The following is a 25,000-nucleotide window of genomic DNA, read 5'->3' as shown; positions in this document are numbered from 1 at the left end:
ATGTAAGAAGTTACCAGAGTTCATAATCAGGACATGGAGAAAAGTTACATTAAATTATTGTCTTTCATTGTACTTCTTCTCTTTAAGAGCAGCCTTTGACACAAAATGAAAAGAAAGAATCCAAGTGTTTTCCAAGCCCCCAAGTCTTTCTCGTTTCATAATTGATTTGCCATTTGCTAGAAAAGTGGTGATTTGGGCTGTTTACTTGTGCTTGTCAGAATTTCCTATGTGGGCAAAGAGTTATATTAAAACCACTTTATTTCACCATTTTTACATTGCTAAACTGTGGAGCTAGACCCCTGGAATAAATAGTGTATTGAGTATTAGGGGTTTGTTTTTGAAATGAGCTGAATCATCTTGTAGTAGTACCAAGGTAAAATTGTTTCTATGCTGGTAAAGGCACCTGTTTTTTCTTGTAGTTAATTTGTCACTTTATTTTTCTGTGGTTACTTTTTCAGTTGTGTGTATGTAAACATTTGTCTATTTCTCCCCTTAGGTTTTCTGAACTGTTGTGTTTACTGAAAGACCTAAAGTGTATTTTTCTTCATCTGATGAATTTGACCTGTTCAAAAGAAGTATTATTGCTTCTAAAATATTAGTATTGATGACACGCTTGATTTATGCTTATTTTGATCTAAATGAAATGCTATAATCCTCTCTTTAAAAGCCACATACAAGAGAATGACTGCCATTAAAAAAAAAAAAAGAAAAAAAGAGAAAAGGCTGCATGACGGTCCGTTTTTGGTGTAGTACTGTTAAAGCCCCCATGCTGTGATCCCCAGCCCTGTGTTACAGTGGTAGCGTTTAGTCTAGTCAGACTATTTAAAAAATATTAAAAGTAAAGACTGAATAATTCAACTTTATTATTAGATATATAATGATATAATACCAATAATGACAATTATTATTATTATTTTATAGTGATCAGAGTATATTTTTCTTTACAAGACTACTTAGCTGAATTTACATGGTTAACTCAACGTTGCACTTTTAATGCACTTGGTCAGAGCCTAAAGTGTTCATGGAGTGCTATGGGATTTCATCTTTTGGCATTTTTCTTCGGGTTTTTATGCCTTTTTGTGTCTGCTATACTGCAAGACTTTGTGGCTGTGATTTTGTACAAGTTGTCTCAGAAGGGTGAGTAATTTTTTGCCTTGAAATTGTTTTTAATTTCAAAATTGATGCAAATGCTAAGACCCAATTTCACAGTTAAGACATGGTCCTAAGATTCTGAAATAGCTGTGCTTTCCTTTACCCTAGAAAAATATATACATATGTATATCTTTACCTGTTTAGTTAGAAATTTAGGTAAAAAAGTAAGCATTTTACAGACAGCCAGACTGAAGTCTTGGAGTGTCCTTGAATGCATTTTTGGTTGGTTTTGATAGTTCAGGGCTGCTTGCTTAGTATGTTTAAAGTTTGGAATATAAAACGTAGCTATTTTGAAGAAGCAAGGGTTATTGAGTAATGTGGCTTATGCCTAGTAGCATTCATTTTTATCTTTTAAAGTAGAATTTTGTATGGATGTTTTTGCTTTAAAATACCCCTAAAAAACCCTCCTCCCATTTTAGCTATGGATTTCTTACAAACTCAGTCAATGTGAGGTTATTCTGTAAATTTTTAATCAGCTCTGTGAGAGAGGTAGTGCATAGACCAAAATATAGGGGTAACTCAGAGAATTAAAATGCTTGTCTTGCACCATGCTAATTTTTCCCGGGCTAAGAATGAAACACGAAGGCTGTGTCATCTGCTCCATCAGAAAGTGGAGTAAAAGTGAAAATTCTACAGGTTTCTTACTACTTCTCCCACTTCCTTCCAAGGTTGCTTGTGAGGTTCAATAGACTGATAACCTGAGGGAGGCGGTAGAGCCAGTACCATGGATTTTACTCTCAGATTTGTTTTTGACCTCTGGCTTGGCCAGATGAGATTGTTTTACCTCTGTTTGCATCTGTTTTTCTTCCCATTCTTGGTCTTGCTTGTCACTTCCAACAGGAGACTCTTTGGGACAGGAGTTATTGTGTATTCTGAGTTTAATAAAGTACCTGGAATGGTTGGTTAAGCTGCAGTACAAATTCAGATTAATAAAAATAAATGTCTGGGTGAAATTATCTGTGTGAAGCTAATAAAGAGCAAACTCTTAAATCTGAAACTATTTTGAGAGACTTGTTGCAATCCTTACTCAGTGTCATGGTAAACTCTCAAAAATAGTTTAGAAGAGTTGCTCAGTGTAAAGGACTGTTCATCTCTTTCATCTTCCAAAGGAAATCCCAATTCTTGATAGCTGTGCAAGTTTGTTCTAAAAAAATAATTGCTTAAATGATTATACTTGATGCAGCTTCACTTTGTTCCTTTGGCTGTTCACAGGGCCTTTGTTCCCCATAGGAATTGACATAATGTGAGTATGTAAGTAATTAAAGTTCACAAAAAAATTATATTTCTCTTTCCCCTGCCCCACAGGGATTACTTCACACTCCAATAGTTAGTGTCTTCTGTTTTTTCCAGTTTAGCTTTCCCACTCATCCAGCACTGACAAAGCCAGTGATCCTTTTGTGCTGGATGTCCCTTCACTTCCAATATCTGTCAGTCTTGCTCTGCAGCCAGCTGAGTGCCCTTTCTTCCCAACAGCCTTCTGACTGGATTTTATACCTAAGTGTAAATTAGGGAATTTTTTTAGTAAAATGACAGACACAAGGGCAGCTGAGTATTGGAAAAAAAAATTAAGTATGCGGATTTAAGAGAATAAACAGCACTGAATTTCAGATCTCGTGACTGTGACATCCTGTGATATTGTTGAGTCAGCAAGCAGTGTGTTAGATGGTAATTTCTGTGCTTGTGAGTAGTGTGGCTTTTGATTAGAAACTGATTACTTGCAGTTGGAGAGCGTTCCAAGTATCAATGCAGGCCTTTCTAAGAATATATTTTGATAGAAGAGATCTATTTAAATGTAGAGTATTTGTAACCTATGCAGTGGAGTCGAGGACAGACCAATGAAATTTCCAAAGGAAAAAGTAGTGGTTGGTACCAATTTGTGTCTCTCTGCATCTGAAAATGGAAAGTTTTGGAGACTAGATTCCAAATATAATCGGTTATAATAATAGGTTGCTATTATTTCTTGTCAGCTGTCATAACTATGAAAATCCAACAATGTTTTATCAGAAACTAAAGGTAGAATAATGCTTCTATAAATATCTTCTCTCCTTTTAACATTTGTCCTGGAAACAAAGCTTAAAAACAAGATCCATGAGATCTACTAAAAATTGTACTGGTCTGCTTAGTTCATGAAGGAATTTCTAATTATAGTATGAAAGAATGAGAAATTGTAGTTTCTGTGAGTGCTATTTGACCTGCATGAAAATTGGATGTGCAATTTTGTAGGAGGGAGACTGTAAGTTCAAAAAAGATAATAAAAGTACCTAGCAGCAGTTTTGGCTGCTTGGACATGAGCCAGCTGTACTCTGTTCCTAAATCTGTTCAGGGTCAAGAATCGAGGGGGCTTGACCAATCCACAGCCCATCTTGTAAAACTACAGCCTGAAGCAAACACTTTAAAGAAGGCTTGACACTTTCTAAAGGTTATAACGAGTAAATAAACCATCAAATTACTCCTCTTTTATTGTTATGGTAGTCTTTTTTTATAAAAACACTTAAATCCATGTAGTCCTAAGGCATCTAATAAAAAATGAACACTTTTAAGGTTTGGTGGGTTTTTGATCCCTCATCAGAGTTATGTACAATATTGTTCTCCTAACAAAAACATTTTTGTCTTATTAAACAGCTGATAGAACTTCTAAAAAAAAAAAAAAGTGCTTCACACAAGTTTTAGAAGCTTTCAATTCAAAATGGGTAAACTATGAATGTCCTTTGGAAGATGTAAAAATGATGTATAAGGTTTATAACTGTTGGCGATTTCATGTGAGAACATTTTTATCATGTAATTGTCATTCTCAATTTAAGTGGTTATGATGTTTACTTTCTCAGCCATAGTTACATACATGCACATTTTTGATAGCTTCCAGATACACCTTTATAATTTGGGAGTAAGTTGGAGGAGTATTGTTCACTTAGAACTTTGCTCCTTATCCTCTTAAGTATTCACAGCAAAGGGCTCACTTAAAATGGAATTTAAGGCCATTTTCTTACCTTTTTGAGAAAGACTTTTGACAATATTGCATCATTTTCGTAGCATTTGTTGCTTAGTAACAGAAAGGATTGAAGATGACACCTTTTTAAAAGCTTCAAGCCAATCTCATTTTATCACTCAAGGGAAATTAGGGGGATCTATTTTCCTTCAGTACTTATAGAATAGTACCAGAAAAAAAACCCAAAACATTGCAACTGTGCAGCACTATTTGTTAAAGCAGAACTGGGAATCACTGATAATCTTTTAAGTGCTCTTTTTTTTTTTTTTTACCATAAGTCATATGAAGTCTTTAGGTCTCTTCTCCACCTGTATTCTACCAGTATATATTAGAGCAGCAAAAGCTTAAGAACTTTTCTCTGGTTCTCTGTGAGCCAAATTTTAGTTTTAAATACCTATTCAGTGTTTTATGTGTAAAATTCACATGAGAGCTGAGGCCTATATTTAGAATGTCTGCAAGAATCTTGAAATGCTTGGGAGTAGCCTCCTGTGGAAAGAAGTTAACTTCTCTACAGACATGTGCCTGTAAACTGTCTGCTAATCAAGGCAGTCAGTTTTGACCCTAAAACCCTATAAAAGATGTCCATGTCAAAAAATTATTTTGATTGACTTGAGACATATTTTACAGTTTTGGGTTTTTTTTTTTTTTTTGATAAAAAGTAGGACTATGAATCAGATATTGTACTAAGTGAGAAAGGGTTGCAAAATCTTCAACACTGTTTTGCATCAATTGTTAAAGTGTTATAAATATCCTTGAATCAGAAACTTGGAGACCTTATTCCTACTGGGCTTCAGAAAGAATTGCAGTATATTTTATAGCCAAAAAATGTTGTGTTCTCTCCTTCACTTGGGAAGGAGAAAGAGCCTCCATTTGTTCTTTGTGTGTCAGGAAAGGTGTTGCTTCATCCAGACATGGGATGTTTTCAGTCTCATGTCAAATAATAGTTGTTCATGGTATTGCAGTTTGGTAGAATTGTACTTAAACCCCAGTATTAAGAGAATGAAACTTTTGAGACCTTCTTTTATTTTTTTATTAGAGAGAGCCATGGCCTTTTTTTCCCAAGTTGTGACTGTTTCCTAAAGGTTCTAACCTAGTATGAGGTGTGAGTCACTTCAAGAGTACTGGAATTTTTCCAACAAGTAAGATTGTGAGATTTAAGCTATAGTGAAGTTGAACTCAAAAACAGCATAAAATTTGCACATAATGTGTCAAAATGCACAGTTCAAGTATTGGGAGTATTCTTTTACCCTCACACAGCTTGGCCCTTGCTGGACCTCAGTAAATGTTATTAGTGCAATGATTCATCAAAGAGAAGTCAGGCTTACCTTAAAGTGGTGGCTTTCCCAAGCTGGCCATCAGTGTGCAGGGCAAATGCAGGAAAGCAGCCTTCTGAAGGTCAGTGGCACATTAGTGCAGCTCTCCAGGTCCTTGAAGGATATTCATTCTTTTGACTATGTGCAAAAACAGGACAGTGCTGAGTTGCTTATGACATGCATCAAAAACCTGAATATTGTTTTTGCGGGAAGTCGTGACTGTTCATAGGGGAGTCTTTTGTTCTTCCTTTTTTTTGAGTATTGGATTTGTGAAGGAAGGCCAGTGCTCATAAAAACTGGACTCCAAAGGGAAGCTGATTCCTGTTGAGAAAAATTAACTTCAATACCAGAGTGTTTCAGGAAAATTCACGTAAATATTTAGCAACTGTGATTATCAGAAAGTAACTCTCATTTGTTTTCAAAAGTAATAGTTGGATTCTTGACAAAGTGCTTCTGCAAGAACAGGATCTGTAACACATCTTCCTGCTATTAGTACCATTTGTGGATCATGGGGGAAACTTTGGACTTCAGTAATGGTCTTCTCAGATTTTCTGGTAGCTCTGGTAGCTCATCTTACCAGAAATATGTGTTGATTACCCATGATTCTGTTTCAGTTTCTTTTGGTAGGTCAGAAGGCTTCTTGGCATAGAAGATAATGATAAATATTTCACTTCTTCCGTAATGAAGAAGTAATCACTGACACAAAACTTTTCAGTTGTCCTAGGAGATGTCACAAAGAATAAAGATACAAATGCTTTGAGCTGAATATTTAAGGTGCTACAAAGAGTCTGAGTCATTAATTATGATTATCTGTATGCACTTCTGCATCTCACTGAATTTCACTTCATTTCAGTGTTTTGACTTTTTTATGTTTGTTTTTAACTAGGAAACAGAAACTAATTATGAAGACCAAATAAACAAAATTGTTATAGAGAAACAGGAACTTGAATGGCAGAAGGTAACTTTCCTGTGTGCTTTTAGTGTTTTACCTGCTGAGATTTAATTTTAATATGTTAATATAAATTGTGATTTGTTACAATTCCTCTTTTTAGAGCTATTTTTATTTCAATAGTAGAATGTTCTAGCCAGTAGCTTATTACTTAGTCATGAACATGTGTAGCTTTTCTTTTGATTTGGATTGTGCCCATTTTAGCAATGTTTTTAACAAGAGAATATAATAATATTTGGCATGACTTTGCAATCTTCAGTCAAAAGAGATGGAAATACTGAAGCAGGGGGACATTTAGTTGAATCTGAGTCATGTTGACATGTGGGAGAAGCTGTGTAGCAGCTTCTCTGTATTGTGTTTGGCTTGGGGAAGTGCAAATATCAGTGCAGCAAACAACTTCACTTGCAATATTTTGGAAGTGGACATTTTTCCAAAAAGTTATTTTGAACGTGAACTTGTATGTTATCCATACTCAGAAGTAGTCTGTCAGCTTTTAAATGTTGGAAATGAAGTATTCAGTAACCTAAATCTAACATTCTTCCCAGAGTTAGGGCTCCTGAGGTTATGCTTTGCTAGGAAATGCATTCCCTTCTTTAATACAATCAAACCTATGACCCCTGTCACTAGGGCATGAGATAAAAGGCTGCACTCCGTATATTTTACAACCCCAGAAAAAACAATAATTTCAGCTCTATCCTTGATCTTGGGATATTTAACATCTTAGTTGTAAAGGAAGGCTAGTTCATCTTGAAGTTCATCCTAACCATCTTAAATTAATAATCCTAACTCTGTGCTTTTCTTTCTTGAAAGATATATATGTGCACACAGAAACAGGAAACATTTTATATTTGTAAAAGCAAGAGTGCTTTCAATTTGTAACCCTTCTTTGCTTTTCTTAACCTAGCTTTGCAGTGCTTAATATTCTGGGTTCAAAAGGGAGGATTTCCACCCATTTTAAGACCTTCACAGCAATTTAATTTACCACTCTAAAGGAATGGGACTTACAGGTAGTGAGGTGAACTCTGTTCCTGTACTTTGCACTTAACATTGGCACATGGCAGAGCTGATCGATGAGTGGTAGATTTTGGGAACTTCATGTGAACAAATGTTCTGGAACTTCAAAGGATCAAGCTAATACAAATTTCCAGTCCTGGAGACTGCAGTAAGATGAAAATTCTAAGTATGACATTTAAATTGAATTTGTGACCTGATTGTTTCTGAATGCAGAATCATGTTAACCACAGCAGTAGTTCAATAAGTAGACATCTTCCTCTGGTTTATCAAAGATTCTGTTTTACCATTTCCTTCATGGATTTCCCTCTCAGTCAACATTTCTGTTATTCATTTTATTTTACCTTAAGTTTAGCTAACTAGTTCGAAATAAAGACATTATTTCAGCTAAGTCATAATTCAATATGACAACTTGTCTACATTTTATAAATATACTGCTGCTGCTCTTGAAAAAAATACACTCAAGCAGGGAAAACAGAATAACTGGAGAATATATTCCTTTAAATCTAGCGGGTATACTCATACTTGTATAACATTACAATATCAAAGCTAATTTTTTTTCATATTTAAAAAAACTCTGCTTTTTTCTTCAGTCTCAATGTATCACACACACATGGCATATATGGAAAATTTCTTCCAAGCCTTAATTTCTGACAGAGATAATATAATCATTTTATCTGATAGTCTTGTGCATAAGGCTTGTTAGAAAAGGAATATTTGTAGACACTGCCCTGTCTTTTTGAAAATAAAATACCTCACTTGAATATACAGTACAAGAAAGTAGTATGTTATAAAGAGTTCAGCATTGGGGTTTTTTTCCATTACGTCTGTGATAAAGTTATATAAAGGATGACTGTTTAATAAAACCATACTGATAACTACATAATTTATTCCATGATATTGCATTGAATTCCTGTATTTTATAGTGCCATCTTAATTTGGCAGTGCTGTGAATATAAGATTTTATTCCTGTGGCGAGCAGGTGATTTTTTTGTGCCTGCAGTACTTTTCTGCCTTGCTATTTCACATGCCTGTCACGCCCTGGAAAACCTGTCCTTGGACACAGGGCTGAGGGACAACCTCAGGAAAACATTTCTCAGGACTTTTATGTGCTTCTGAATATTCATTTATGTACTGTGCATTGTTTTTTACACACAAATCAAAGCTTCTCTACTCCTCTTATGATGAATTCATAAGTATGGGTATGGAACATGTTATCTCCACAGATTCCTGTCTTCTATCAAGAGGCAACAGCTCTCACTTGTACAATGTGAAAGCAACACCAACTTGCTGGAGAAAACAGCAATTTTGGAAGGGACTTTATGTTTAAAAACTCTCAATTTCTATTAAGGCAGATGAAGAAATTGGACTCCTTGTGTGTGAAACAGATTTTCAATTTATTTTCTCCCATTCATTCTTTTTAATAGTCTCAATTAATTTTTGTGCAGTCATTACTGTATTGTTTCCTGTTACACAGTAATATTTCTAAGCTAAGCACTCATCTGTATTTTGAGATATCTGTTCAAGGATAGAGCCTCTTAACTACTTTTACCTAATATTTCAGTGTTTAGAACTGAAAAAACCTGGTCTTCCATGCATACCTTCCATGGTAAAGGTGAAGTATCTTATAGAGAAGTACTGTGCTTAAAGATGTTGGAGGTTTCCATCTTGTGGAGTGTAGTATTAGTCTATGAGAATATGATATGAAATAATAATACAAAAAAAAGTACATCTTCACTCATTTTCTTGTTTTTATGGATGGAAATAAAACCAGGCTGGAGGGTGATAAAAATCTCATACTATTGCCTTACACTTAGTTATTTCTGGCTTCCTTCAGCTCTTTCAGGTAGCTTGTTAAATGACTAAAATTTAACTATAAACAGAATAACAGAGAGTTAGTTTTCAATGGGATTCTATTTTTAATGGGTATTAAAATTCTGTTGTAACTACCTGGACCAAAGTTCTGTCAAGCTGGCAGTGGATGTGTATTGTTTCCGCAGGCTGATGGGATGGGTAGGAGTTGCTTACTGAAGTCCTAGTAAAAGGTCTGTGTTCCAGAGAATTACAGGAGAAAGGAGAACTGTTACCTGTTAAGAATGAAAGGGAAGCTGCTACAGAAAAGCAATTACCAGTTAAAAAATGTCTTTTTTTGTCTTCAGGGTTTTTTAGTCAGTTGCATCTTTGTAAAAATATTTAACAATAAGCCAGCCTTTTCTTGAAATACTTTATATATGATTTGCTCTGAGATAATACTTAACTCACACTGTTGTTATTTCACATGAGCAGGAAACTTTGCAGCATCAGACTGACACACTGCAACAACAAAATAAAGAAGCTATGGCAGCTTTTAAAAAACAGGTAACAGGTAAAGCCTTTGGCTTTGTGGGATTTTAAAATATGGTGGCATCATAGCAAGTTATCAGTTGGTATGAAAATATTTTTCTATTGCATATAAAATGTTAGAATATACAGCTCAAAAAAAAAAAAAATCAAAATCACATCCTTTCTTCTGGCCACACCATTATGCTTGTATTTTGGCAGTTCTTTCCAGATGCCCCTCCTCCTGGAATTTTTCGTTTTTATATTTCAAAAACCTCCTAGAGAAGATCATGCTTCTTCTAATGCTTTCCCTATTCTGTTTTGCTTTGTTTGGTTTTCCCCTTGCGTGACTTCTGCAAGGGTAGATTCATAAACCATGGTAAAAGACCTACACAAATTACCCTGCTCAACATTTCAAAGTGTGTTTCACTCTTGCATTTTATTCTCCATATTACAGTGAGCAAACACAAGTGCTGAGAGACCTTGCAGAGAACATTCACAGGAACTGAAACTGTTGCCCATGGTGATGAATTTGTCATTAATGCTGCATCACAATCATGTCACACAAAAAAGAAATTGACAAGCCATTAGGTTTTTTCCTTGAAAAAATTTGAGATTTACAAACTTCTCCTTGTAGAACTGTAGAGTTCTACAGTTCCTATCAGTAGAAAACCCAGGAATTATACTGTGCAGGTTAATATAACTATGTTGTCTTGTTGAATTGCATGAATAAAATTATTGCCATGTGCTGTTCTGATTTTTTTGTTTTGGTTTTTTTTAATGTGACTGACAACCAAGTTACAGGCAAGAATGTTTGCCATGGAAGAAGAAAAGGTACTGTACAATTACTTGTTGTTTGTCATCCAAAGAAGTGCATAAACAAATGATAATTATATAAAATATACCAAGCATATCCTAAGTATAAACTAAGTCTATTGCAATTACATTATGTTTTTTGTTACGGCCTTTGCCATAACAAAAAAAGAGCCATAGACTTGATGAAAGCCAAAGGCTTGACGAATAGAGTCAGAAGTGGTGAAAATGCACTTATTGTGTTTTCACTTTTCTTTTTATAGCAATATTTATCTACATTTTAAAATTATTTAGCTGAATTATTCACCAATGAATTGTTCTGTTATAGCGGAGTAACACTTTATTTTCGTAACATTCTTTGATAAATTCTTATTGTAAATGCATTTATTCTGCCTAAATCCTGAAGTACAGCTTTTGTTGAAAGGGAAAATACCAACTTGCTGTAGAAACAAAAGAAAAAGAAATTGATGGACTGAAAGAAACATTAAAAGCATTACAGGTAAACTATTGCTTTTGTAAAATAACGTTTCTTTAAATGCAAGTGTTTTGGTTTTAGTTTTATACTAGTAAGAAAATAGTTCATTTCAAAAGGATCTTTAGGGCCTTGTTTCATCTTTCTAGGACACCTCACTTTGTAAAACTGAGTTTATGTTCTAGTTTTCAGTGACTACTTTAACTTTCCAGCTCATGCTCTTTTCCTCCAGAAGAAGACTCAAAAGTCCAAACAGTGTGTGAAATGTGCTTTCTTTTCATTTCCACCGTCTTCCTCTTCCTTCACATTCTTGTTTTCTTACTTCACACCTGTCTGGAATCCCTGGTTTTGGACTCCTAAACAGAACTAAGTATTCACCCCAGGCCTCCACCTTGCAGTGCTGCCTGTATTTTTCACTGGTTTCCTCTGTTTCACTGGGAGGTTTCTGTATTTACACTTGGCCTAAGACCAAGGCAGATATATTGAAAATGGATCACTGGCATTGCAATGCATTGCCAGATTTCAGGTGTTATCAGGAACTAATTATTTTTCCACTCAAAACTGAGTGGAATAATAATTCTGTTGAGAACAAAATGGCTCTAATGGATTATTACTATGATTTTGAAACCCGTGTTGGTTCTTATTAACATTCTCTTATAATGGAATGCATTCACTTGGTAGCAGACTGTTTGTTTTATCATTTAGTTAACACTGAATGTACTTTAGGAGCAAAAGAAATTGATTTTTATGCCTGGACTTCTGAGCAATAACTGTAAGGATTTTGTTGCCTTGCTCAAACCTTGGCATAGCACAGATGATGTACAATATCCATCCCTCCATGGTCTGCTGAACATAATATGTGGACAGCAAGAGTAATGAAAGATCCCACTGGCCTTTCTTTTGTAAGATGAACCACAAATTAAAAAAAAAAAATCTTAAATGTTGAATGTTCCCAGATCAAGCATTTGTGTCACAGTACAGTTCAGATCTAGGAAATTCTGCTGTGGCTTGAGGAAGCAGGAGGTCACAATGGACATGTGCTCACAGGGAGATGGTTTGGAAATGAGCCTGATACAACAGTGAAGAATTTTTAATTCGGTTCTGTGTTCTTCTCTGTTGAGTCAGAACCCTGCCTTAAAATGATTTTTCTCTAGGTTTTTTCTTAGCAATAATATTTTCTGTATAACATTTGTACACTCTGGGTTCTTTGACATTACTCTGTTTTTCCCTCTTATACTTAGGCATTATGCAAATCGAAATACTCTGTCAGTGAAGTATTAAATAATGTTAATATCTTCTAATGTCAGCCTTATATTATTAAAGCATGTGAGATTGTTACATTATATCTTTACATACTACCATTTAGAATATCTACTAAGATATTTTTGTTGTTTTTTCCAACAGGGAACACATTTCTATTCCTGTAGGAGTTGAGGGAATACTTTCATTTCTATCTTTGTCTTCTCTATTTCTAAGGGTCTAGTTTACACACTCTGGTCTATTTGCATGTTATTTTTATGATGCCTGTCAGAAAACACAAGGATTTATGCACTTTTTCAAAACTCCTCTAGTAACAAATCAGTGTAAGGTGGTTTTATGTAATTCAAATATTGAAGTAACATTATGAAGTAAAGTGAACCTAATAATACATGAAATTGTGCCCTCAATAATTCAAAACCAGCATTACTGTATTGGATGGATTTATAACAAATGCAATTAAATCCTTGGTATAAAAATACTTAATTATGCAGGTTGTTGTCAGAAAAAATGTAAGTACCATTTAATGAAAAACTCTCTGTTTTACAGATTTCAAAATACACTTTACAAAAGAAACTGAATGAAATGGTAAGAAAATAACGAAAGTGAAAAAAGAAGGAAAAGCTTTAATGAAAATAGTATGCTTGGGGTATAATCCACTACTAACTGGCTTTAATACTTAAATGATATATGATAATTACTACAAGTAACCCAAAGAGGTATCAGCTTCAAATCTGAAAATCTTATAAATGCAATGTTTTTAGGTTTTTATAGTGTGATAGCTACTGTTCAGCATGTGGTATTTTTTCCTCACTGAATTAAAGTAGAATGGGTACATTTGTTCTCTTTATAGATTAAAGATTTTTTAAGATACTATCATTTAAATAATGTAATTTTATTAGTCTGATAGGATCTAGGATAATAATCTCAAAAAGTAATAGAGAATTCCTAGCAGTTCTTGGTTTTGTTTTTAAGAAAAACTGGTGATTTTCTTCTCAGTCTTTTTAACTCCTCAGAATTAGTTCTTAACATCAGTTTCCCTGAACAGTTTAGATTTCATCCAGTGCAGCTCACTCCCTTTGACACAGGGAATAAATTTACCCGGAGTGACAGCATAGTGGCTCTGAACCCTGTTGTCTGTTTTAGGAAGTGAAAGAGTGAGCCACAGAAACATTGCTAGGCTTGATTGAATAAATGCTGTGAAAATTCTGCTGCTGCTCAACTGGAAAGAATAAAGATAATATTGTCAGACCATTACAAACTGTGATTTTAATTAAGAAGCTCAAAAAACTAGAGTCCAGTTTAGCTTTAAGTACCATGACATTTGTACTGAAAGTCATCTTCAACGCTACAGTGGTTTTACACAAAATATGGTGAAATTGAATAATGTGCCCTCTGACCTGGGAGATAAGGCTACAAGTTAAAGATCAAAGGCAACATAAAATGTGTTTTGTCTTACTTCACTTTTAACTTGTATTTATTCCTAAAATGCTGATCTGAAAATGTGTTGAAAATACACAGCATAACTGGACTTTCATTTAGGTCACTTTACTTATTATCTTTCTTCATAACTTACAAGCTCAGTCTCCCATATGAACGAGAATATTTAAAGGACAACACCTTTTCTTTAAGCTGGAAATGCATCTATGCCACTTAAAGAAATACATTTCTTATGTTCATAAACTTTTCATTAATTGATCATTTGAATATTTTGAAAGCATTTGCTTTGATACAGAGTATGGTAATTTAAAATGCTATTGAGCGGGGGCAAGATGCTGGAAATCCTCTTTTGCATGTAGCACTGAACAGAACACCTGCAGTTGGGACTTACTTTGGAAAATGCTCTGATATGAAATGATGAAAACAAAATACCCCACAAGGTAAACAAAAGGTGATTTTTTTCCTATAACCTTTTGCAGGAGTGGGCTAATGCAGTTTTAGACCAGGTCAAATTCTACCAACTTTACTCCCTGAGTGGTTGCGCTGAAATAAGTGGAACATTCAAGGGATCAAAGGAGTAACTGCCCATGCAGACTCTTGGTCATCACCAATGGCAAAGTGTTTAAAAATCAAGTGGATGAAATTCTGAACCAATCATTTATCTGAGACCCATTCCTATTTCAATTTTGTTAAAGACACATTAGATGGTTCTCTGGTGTGTGTTTTGAGAGTGAGCAGATGTGCTGCTCAGTTTATATCTGGTACCTTAGAAACCCTGCCAGTCAGTGAAGGTGCTTCTGTGTGTGCTGGGGACTGGGTGTGCCTTACTGATGTAGCTTTTTATTCTGTTTTTGTTCCTTTAGTTCTGTTCTTTTAGAATGGCATATGCAATGTTAATACTTGACATAAACACCATGTTTTTGCATGCTAAAGTTTATGCAGTTAAGTTTATGCAGTTAAGTTTATGCAAAAATTGTAGTGCAGATATAATTCTTACCATATATGCAATAATTTTGATATAGTGGAAGGTTTTGTTTTGTACTGAAAGACAGTATAGAGACAAATAAAGGATTTTTTTTGTCTTTTATTATTTATTTGTCTTTATTATTGTCTTTTTCCCCTACAATTAAAGTGTTGATTATTGCATGCAGTGCAGTTGTTTTGCACCTCACTGCATGTGGACAGTAGCACTCATGCAGTCAGGAGGGATTACCACAAAGCCAGTTCAGTTGATAGAATAGACTTGAGTGTGAGCTCTGTATTGTATTTCCTTTCCTGCTGCTGAAATTAGGAAGTAACTGGAGGAAAATGGTCAGGTGTTGGTTTCCTGACAGATGATGCACTGGAGAATGCCAGGACTCTGCACGTGGCATCTGTTCTTGTCTTCCCTTACTGTTTTTATTGGAAACTAAATGTATGTGAAACCATTGAGTGAAGCTGCAGTCAGATGGTCTAGGCTAATTAAACCCTACCACAGAAAAGAGGGAATTTAGACCTAAATAATCCACATCATTCCCCGTGGATAGGGAACTGTGTTCCCACCTGAACTGTGCCCAGGAACTGCTGGCACAGTCAGGCGAGTCCTACTTGGCAAAGGCCAAAATGTGTCAGAGATATTTTAACAGTACAGGCATTTCCTGAGAACTTCCCTGCCACCATTTAGTTTTCTAATATAGGTGTAGTTGTCAAATGAATGAAAAAGGAATCACTGCAAAATGTTAAATAAACTTTAAAAGTTGGTTTGTTTGTAGTCTAGGATGTTTTTGTTTCCTTTCTGCATCTTTTAGGAGTTTGCCTGTAATCATACTATGTTGTTTAAAAACACAGTGAGGAGGCAGTGATACAGTAAAAATTCAACCCAATTATTTTTAAGTAGAAAAATGGTGAGAACTGGAGGAACTGTTGTGAAAAAAATTCCTATTTCAAAGATCTACAGTTGGTAGTGCTTTACATAATTTTCATGTGATCTTGCCTTTGGTCTCCAGGCCATTACATCTCCTTTGTTTCTCTGACACTTTCACCTCCCAGTTACCACCTTCTGCTTCACTGAGTACCTCTGACTAGTGACTCCATTTCCAGAATATCTTTGAGATATGAGCCATTCCCTCTTTGTGTTTCTGCAGTCACCCACTTGACCCTGAGCTATTTCTCGGGTCTAGTTCCACCAAGAAATCATTGTGCCTCAACAAGCCATATGGCCACAATCAATTCCACTCCCCATCCCAGCTTATCTTTATTACTGGTGGAGGGCAGGGCAATAATTCCTGGTCTTGCAGTATCAGACATAAGGAAGAAGAACCAAGATTCTGTGGGTCTCACTCCAGCTCCAGGGTCATCCACTCCCTATCCTGCAGTGTCTCCTGATGTTTCTTGATTGGCTTCTATGGAAGAATGTTTTACAGCCTTTTCACTGGGAGGAGACAAATCACATACTCATGCTTTTATTTCTCTGTGCATTAAGCCTGGAGAGCAGCCTGCCATCAAAAATGATATTTAGGCAAGTGTTAAGCTCTTAATAAAACTTGCAGATAGAGTAGGCCAGTTCCTTTTTCCCCTGAAAAGAGCCCTGTGAAGTAGCAAAGCATATTTCAACTTTTTGAGAGAGGAGGAGGGACTAACACTATCTTGCTGGCTAAAGAAAGGAGTTGGGATAACACTAAGAAAAAAATCCGTATTAAAAACTGCAAAACCCCTCAGATCTTGCTACAAGCTGTTCAAGTCTCAAATTAGGGCTGTCTCCCTGTTCATTGATCTCTTAGAATAAATATACCTGAGGAAACTACCAGGAAAAACAAAATCTTTCTTTTTAATGTTTTTATTATAAAATTAACCTCCTAGCATTAGTTAAGCACAGATCTTCAACAGTTAATTTATGTTCAGAAAAAAGAGAAAGTATAAGAACACTTTCAACCTACATTCCTTCCAGTGATTTCTGTAGTGGTGGTGTTTCTTTACCAGTGCTTCCATTATGACTTTCCATTTGCTGTAGTGTGTTTAATTTCATACCTTATAAAACATGAGAAATTTGTATTGTATATCCTGTTTTGCTAGTCTTATGGTGGTCATTTCATTTGATTACTATCAGCTTTTATTATCCTCTGATGCCTGGGCATGTATTGCATTTGTTACTGTGTGGAAATGGAGCCTTGCCAAAGCCAAACAGACTGGATCAGATGCATCCTGGTGTAACTTGAATTTACACACAGGAATGAATTTGGCCCAGTCCATTTTAATTGCTGTGTTGCTCTACTGTAGATTAGAAATAGATTAGATATCTAAACAAATGGTTATCATTTCTGAGGAATTAATTTAAGCTATTCTCTTCAGAAAAATTAGTTTTAAAATTCACCAAATTTTGTACCTACAAAACTGTTAACAAAAATACACTATAAAGAAGAACACAAAAATCTTACTCTTATAAGGATAACAAAAAAAAATTGTCACTGAACAGTTTCCACAAAATGAGAGGGATTGGCAAAATTCATTAATATTTGTATTTAATAGCAACATGGGTTTCTTTGTGGTATTACTTAGGCCAACATGTGAATAGAAGTAAAAAAAGTGTCAGGTGCTTACAAAAGTAGTTAGAAATTTCCCATACACATACAGAAAGTGATTTTGTTATATTTGAAATTATTAGAACGGCTAATTGATATTGAGGAATTAAGAATTACTCACTGAAAGGTTATTTATATTTTTCTGGGAAGCATGGGGTATTAATGTGCATTAGTCTCACTAATCTAAATCAAAGTCATCTCTATTCTAGAAATAGTTGATGCACTTCTGATTTTTAGCAAGTGTGTTGAAATTCTTTTATTTAGGTATGTCAAGTAAACAAACGCTCTCCTAATTGCCCTTGGCTGTGTCATTTTTTGCAAGCCCAGGACTGGAATGGATGAAGCTGTCAGGAGTCTCTTGAGGTGGCTCAGAGCAGGGTCAGTGGAGCCAGTGTCACAGAGCCAGGGCTGTTGGTTTTTAGTGTCTCCTTGGATAGATTCTGTAGCCTGCCTGCGCAACCTGTTCCAGAGTTTGCTCACCCTGACAATAACTGTCTTTCCCCTCAAGTTTAAGGGAAATTTTTTGTCTTTCACTTTGTGTCAGTGAGCACCACTAAAAGGAGTCTGGCTGTGATTTCTTTATTCCTTTCACACACTCAGCTCCCCTGGTATATACACATTTATGAGCTCCTCTCCAGGCTGAGTTGTCACAGGTCCCTCAGCCTCTCCTCAAATGTCAGATGCTCAAATCCTTTGATTATCATGATGATTCTGTCTCTCTTCCTGCTATTTGGAAGTGGGAAAGGTCGTTAGATATGAAATAGACAACTGAAAGATTCTGGGAATGATTTCGCATTTATGCTGTTAAATTCAAAAGCACCTGGAGAGCTACTTACTATCCTTAAATGGGTGCTTCATTTATATTCCTAACAGGATCAAAAATTGCAGATGCACTTAACAGCAAAAGAGGAGCATCATAAGAAACTGAATGAAGTTGAGAGGTGTTATGCTACTATTGCATCTCGGTTTGGGATTGTGAAAGGTGTTCATGGGAAGCTAGAGCACAGTGGTATGTATGCCTTAAAAGCCTTCCAGCACTTGCTTTTGACAACAGTCAGTTGGAGACACTTGAAAACTCAGAATAGCAGCTACCCCTATGCCAGGCATCAGATATATTGGTAGGTTCCTCAGTGCTCTTCGCTGATCCACTGCTGCAGTGGTGTGTGTGACCACACAGGAATTATATTGAGGAACTATCAAACAAACAAACAAAAAAAAAAAAACGCCCCCAAAACACCAAAAAAACCACTTCAAATACTGAATCTCGCTAAATTTTTTGTTTCTGCCTGAAATAAATTTTTTTTTTCAAATCTCATTTCAATGAACTGGTAAGATATTCTATGTATATTTGTGGTATTTCAGTATCTCAAATTACTTGTCTTCTATTTTTAAAATTTTAAATCCAGAACATTATTGGCTAACCAATGTCCTGCTGATTGTATTTCAAAGCTAGAGAGTGAGCACATGACTTTTGCTGAAAAAGAATTTTACCAGTTTGGACCTGCTTGTTGTTCTGGGGGGTTTTCCTAAATTGTATCAGAAGATAGCTGTTACGTTCATCAGTATTTCAATTTTAAAAGCACATATTCTCATTCAAAGCTGCAGAATTGCTTATGGTACTGTAAGGCTGTTATCCATCATTCCCCATGATGGACTGTCTCTAGCAGAAAAGGAGAGGCCATTCTGGGTGTCTGCAGTTCTTGTATGCAAGTGTCAGAAGACTATTGAGGAAAGTAAAGAAAAAAGATTAGGGGTGAAAAACTGAAATCAGGAAAGAGAAAAGGATGAAGGGGAACCTCAGAGGATCGAAATACAAAGATTGAATAGAGCTGTCTGAAAAAGTACAGGAACCAGTAAATATCTTCAGCTTTTCATTGTGGAATTTCAAGCAATTTCCCAGTGATATCTTCACCTGTATAAAGTTTGAGAGAAAATTCCCTCCCCTTTCAGCAGGAATAGAAGTCATTCTTAGAATTTTTTGCTGTGCTAGCCTCTGCTTTTTTTCTGTCTTCCATGGCCTATGTGCATGTAACTCTGTACATCTGTTAACTCAGTTATTAATTTGTTCTGTGGCCCATTATGTTCCGTGTTAGTCTGAAAATAACTAAATTCATCAGAAATTTACAAGAAAATCTTTAAAAAATAAAACCAAGATTAAAAGTCCTACTAAAATAACATCATAAGACACTGAAAATTAAATTACAGGTATAAAAGACAAGCCAACATACAGAAAAGTCTTAACTCGTTGTTTGAGGTATAGACAATTGGTACCACCTGGTATAATTCTCCAGTGTGGTATCAAACTACACAGAAAAAGTAGTTGAACTATATCTGCAGTTTTAGGTTTGTTTTTAAAGATAAATTATATGCACATATTGAAGTTAGAAATCAAGTTGTTGCTCAGATGTGAAATTATTTCTTAACATGCTTTGACTTTTTTTTAAAGTGCAGGAAGCCATCCAGCACAATAAGAAACTAGCATCAGTGAATAAAAGACAAGAGACTGAAATAAGTAATCTGAAGGAAGTAAGTACAGTGCACATTTCTGAATGGAGAATGATCCTTGTGGGTCCCTTCCAACTCAGAATATTCTGTGATTCTTTGGGTCTTCCAAAAGCTGCTGATGTAGAAGTAGTGGACAAGCAGCAGAACTGTTTTTCACTCCACGACTAATGGCTAAATTAACATCCACAGGCACCTCAGTTAAAACTGGAGCAGCTCTGAGAATTTTCTGTAACCTGTGAATTTTTATTTACCTCTACATTTTATTGCATTACATTACCTCTACATTTTATTTACATCTACAATGTCCTCCTTGTTTCTTGCTAATTATTAACCTCTCTTCTTCCTATGATGTGCTGCCTTTCCTCTCCATCTGTGAGGAAGGTAGCAGTGGTGTTTTCAGTGTAGTCAGAGGTACAACATGAAGAGCAGTTGCCATGGAGGCGAGCTGGTGGCTTGAACACGGGATAAAATGTGTAACTGAATCCCTCAAGTGGGAGAGTTTTGTGACAAGGCAGCTGAGACATCAGATTATGGTGATGGAAGTTGTCACTAAGCTCTTTTCTCTTGACTCTATGCAGAAACTCCTCTTTTGCCACGTACATTTTTGAGTTGCTCTCTTGAACACAGGTAATAGTGGAAAGAATAATATTCTTTTCCCTTTGAGCCATTTCCTGAGAGCTGACAAGAGAAAAACAGAAGAACATTCAAAAGTCAGAATTGTTCTGTAAACTCAGTATCTTTCCACACATCTCTTCTTTATATCTCCTTATCTTTTTATTTTCCTCCTTTTAATTTTTTTTCTCCTTTAGATTCTGTAATGATTTTATGTAGGGATCAAAAGCATAATTACCTCAACTTCTTGGCCTAATGTTAATCCCCAGTTTCCAGATTATTGCTTTGAATTACCGTGGAATCTTTGCCAAGTTTGTGAATGTTTTTGAAAACAAAAAAGGGCAGGGGGAGAAGATAATTTGTACATGAGGAAAAGGGACTATGACCATTTGGGTTGTATTGATCAAAAAATGTTTACCTCTCTTTGCCTGAAAAATGGGATTTCAAGGTACAGAAGTACTTGAAAATTCTCCCTGAATCTATTGTTGTTTCTTTTCCTCTTAAGAGCATGTAGCCTCTTGTTGTTAAGGTTCTTTGGAGTATGATTCCACTAAAAGCCAGACTTTATCTTGAAATATAGACATTTTGAGATTTTTTAAAATTTGTTTCATTCTTACCTTCTTTAGTGCTTTACTTAATTTTTATATTTATTACATGGAGATATTGTTGCCCCAGTAAAAATTAATCAGGAATTTAATTTGGATTTTTTTAGTTACATACTAGAATGTAACAGGCCAAATCTCAGTGTCAAAAAGATCAAGTTTTGAAGTGAACAAAGATTTCAGAACTCTTACCATCAGAAAAGCAGACTGAAATCCACAGTAACAGTGCAGCAGAACACTGGAAAAATGCTCAAATTAATTTCTATATCACAATTAGGTCTTACAGTATTTAAAAATGTTTATTTAGCTACATAATTCAAATGATAGGTTATATATAAAAACTGTATATATTTATCTGGAATATTTGATGGATGGAAGAGAAACAAAAAAATATTGGAAGGTGTCAGTGGGGATAAGTTTCCTCTGTAGGAAAACCATGGTTGTTGGGGTGCTGATATCATCGTAACTGAAGTCTGAGAGCAGCTTTGTCTGTGCATTGTGTACACTCCAACTGTGTAATTCCTTTAAAAAAAGGAAAATTATTTGCATGTGACAGAAACATCTGAAATGCAGCATATCTTTATTGTAGTACATTGTAAATAAAAAAGTGAGGAGTTTTAGAAATATTTCACATCACAGTAAATTGGATTCGTTGCTTTTGTTGAGAAACTAAGAATAATTAATTACTTAGCATTCTCTGAGGGTAAGTAATTTGAGAGGTAAGAAAACAGAAATGTTTAAGAAAATTTTACAAATTTATGAGTAACATAGGTGTGAGAGAGAAATTGAGATTTATGTACTCCAGCAGTCAAACATATTATTTGATCTACTCTTTTTTTCAGCTGTACTCTTGATTCTTAAGGTCATGAAGGGTTATGAATTTTAAATCAAATACTGTTAGATAAGCAGAAAAAGGGGGCCAACTGAAACTTAATCCAGCTTCCTCAGTTCAGCAGGAAATGCCTTTATTGTATTTATTTCTGAATTTCTTATTGGATTTAGTAGTTGACCATCTTATTCTGAACAGTCAGAACTGGGATATTTATAAGAATTTTGAAAAGGGATTACCAGGCTGTTTTCACTTGCTACATAGCTGAAAGAAGTCATGATATCAACAGCACAGTTTGGGACAACTTCTAAAGCTGGTTTTATCTGCCTTGGAGACTTGACTGACCTCTAACAGCTCTGACAACTTCTGGGTTCAGACTTCTTTCCTCTGTAGCCTCAGTGCTGGAATGGGAATGACTATCCATGGTACTAAAATCTTAATTTGGTTGTCAGCTCTTATCACAGCCATTACTTTCACTCAGACCTGGATGATCTCACACATTTGTTCTTAATGGGCATGTGAAGCTAGTGGAAGCTATTTAACATTTATGGATAAAAATAAACTAATCTCCAATTTTAATGAATTTGCAAGTGTGTTATGAAGGTGTTAAATATGTGCAACAGTAAAGTTTAGTGAAGTTGAGGTCTGTTCTGCATTTCACTCAGACCTGGATGATCTCACACATTTGTTCTTAATGGGAATGTGAAGCTAGTGAATGTTGTTTAACATTTATGGATAAAAATAAACTAATCTCCAATTTTAATGAATTTGCAAGTGTTTTATGAAGGTGTTAAATATGTACAACCTTGTACATATGAGTATATGAGTGAAGTTGAGGTCTGTTCTGCGAAGTTTTACTCTTCTGGAGTTTCAGGAAAGAAAGATTATTTAGAGAGGTTGTAATTTTCTCTTGACATTGCCTGCTTCAAGTCCAGTTCCTAAATTGTCATGTAATGGACTGTGGCAAAATTTCCTTTCAGTAACATTTGTTTTTGGATTTGAACATTTTGATATTCAGTGTGGTAGGATTCTTTTCAACCACTGTGAAAATGCTTGCACTGATATCTGGCCAAGGAGAAGGTTTCTGTCATTCTGCTGCTTAAAAAATAACTCTGCTGCTCAAGACCCAAAAGAGTAGAAAGAGGGTTGCAGCAGTCTGGGAAGAAAGCAAACAGATATATGTGTATCATTCTGCTGCTTAAAAAATAACTCTGCTACTCAAGACCCAAAAGAATAGAAGAGGGTTGCAGCAATCTGGGAAGAAAGCAAACAGATATAGGTGTCATTTTGAATACAGGTTAAGTTTTCCTAGGGTATCAGTCCTGGGAAGTGGTTACATCTGCCTGTGCTGGCTGCTTTTCCAGTCCCGCACCACTTTATGCTGGAACATGTATTTGGTGGCCTCAGGGGAGAGTGGAATTAATATTTTGTATTGAACTAAACTATATTTTACAAAAAAACCCCAACCAACCAACAAACCAACCAAAACCCACAAACGCCAAAACCCCCCAAAAAACCCCAACCAAGAACATGGAAGTTTTAGCTTAGACCAACTCAGAGCAGTAAAGCAGGTTTGAAGAGCAGGACTGGGATTTTGGGACACTCTTGACTTCCACTGCCATGAAGAGTTTTTGAAGGCATATCCCTAAACATTGGCTGCTAGCAGCAGATCAAGGGAATGGGTTTAAAGCCTTATTATCTCTCAGCACACCCCAGAACTGATAAAATTATTTTTCACATTCAACATACTTTCTAGAGTTTTGGATACTGCTTATGATTTTAATAATGAGAGAAAGCCACTAGGAAAAAAAAAACCTACAAGAATTTTGGGGTGACATTTTAATTAATTTCAGGGTACAAGAAAACATGTGTATGTGTGTAGAAAATTATTTTTTAAAATTCTTTTTGCAGCTACAAACCTTGTGATTTCACTGACCATGAAAAACTTTGCTATTAGTTTTGGTGCTTTTATTTGTGGAGGATTTTTTTGGGAGTTTGTGTTGGGTTCTGGTTGTTGGTTTTGGTTTTTCCTGCCTACAGCTTTGTATTAGCAGATTTGGGTTTGCTTCCAGATGCATTGTACACACCCACTTGCCATTACAAAGAAGAAAATACAATAATGTTTTCTACCTCAAGGGCATGACTTGTGCTTTCCCCATGACAAAATAAGGGCTTTTTTGCACACTATAAAGCCTGACTTTTGGAAAACAGCTGGCATCAGATCCATGGCAGGCTTTTGCACCTGCTGGTGTGGCACCCAGCCTGTGAGCTGGGCTTTGTCCCATTCATCTGCTTCTCTGTGCAGGCTGCCACAGTGCACCTTTGCACTTGCACAGAGTTAGAGCTGCTGGCACCTTCTGCCACTTAACAGCAGCAACCTGGCATGGTTCATTCCAGCAAAAGCAGTACAGCTGAGATATGTGTGTATTGCAGAAGATGGGGAAATCCTAACTAGCTTTCAGAATAGAATAATTGAAAAGCATTGCTGGCTTTCAGTTCTGTAATTGATTCTGCAGTTACACTTAGGACTTACTAGATCATTTAAATTTATGGCTAAAATACGTGAGAAATAAAGCCTCTAGCAAAAAAAAAAAAAATTGATTTATTTAGAAGTGCTACCTGTACTTGTATTTTCCATAAAACTTCGTGAATTTCAGCTGCAATGTAATCTTCCTTTCTTCTTTTGTACTGTTCTATGATTTTGTCCAGAACAGTTAAACCACTGGCCTGTGATAATTCTGAGTGTGATAACCAAAATTCCAGTTTTGTGAAGAAAAGTTAAACAGACCAAACTTAGTTGTTAGATAAAACTATGACCATTCTGAATGCTTGGTTCACCACTATGGCATCATGGAGAATTCTTGATGCTATCTGTGAGCAGCATTCATAACCTCTGCTATTTGTCTGAGTAAACGTCAGAGTGCTCAAGGAGAGAGCGATATTAACCAGACTACCTTGCACCAGGATGGGAGGGGAGGGGGAGAGCAGGGCACAATATTTATGGCTCCAGGAACTATAAGTTGTAATTTAATGAGATCAAAGCGTTTGCTGTTTATTTGCTGCACTAGGAGCTCTGAATAAACTGGTTACAAAACAGATACAAAAAAAAAAAAAAAAAAAAAAAAAAAAAAAAAAAAAACCCAAAAATTTTTTTTAAAAAAAAAAAAAAAAATTTTTTTGTGG

At 35.6% G+C, this 25,000-nt stretch overlaps 1 protein-coding gene across 1 annotated transcript in view; it reads left to right on the top strand.

The window, feature by feature from the left end:
- CCDC73 (coiled-coil domain containing 73) overlaps positions 1-25,000 on the top strand; it is a 54,656-nt gene that overhangs the window by 7,233 nt on the left and 22,423 nt on the right. The window contains exons 3-9 of the mRNA XM_041461751.1: positions 6,338-6,409; positions 9,698-9,769; positions 10,529-10,564; positions 10,968-11,042; positions 12,822-12,860; positions 18,143-18,278; positions 19,716-19,795. Coding sequence (XP_041317685.1) covers positions 6,338-6,409; positions 9,698-9,769; positions 10,529-10,564; positions 10,968-11,042; positions 12,822-12,860; positions 18,143-18,278; positions 19,716-19,795 — 510 coding nt within the window. The remainder of the gene's footprint in view (positions 1-6,337; positions 6,410-9,697; positions 9,770-10,528; positions 10,565-10,967; positions 11,043-12,821; positions 12,861-18,142; positions 18,279-19,715; positions 19,796-25,000) is intronic.

Source organism: Pyrgilauda ruficollis, unplaced genomic scaffold, assembly GCF_017590135.1.
Source record: "Pyrgilauda ruficollis isolate IOZ18807 unplaced genomic scaffold, ASM1759013v1 scaffold153, whole genome shotgun sequence".
Taxonomy (NCBI): domain Eukaryota; kingdom Metazoa; phylum Chordata; class Aves; order Passeriformes; family Passeridae; genus Pyrgilauda; species Pyrgilauda ruficollis.
The sequence above is the reverse complement of the archived record's forward strand: the minus strand, read 5'-3'. Positions and strand labels throughout refer to the sequence as shown.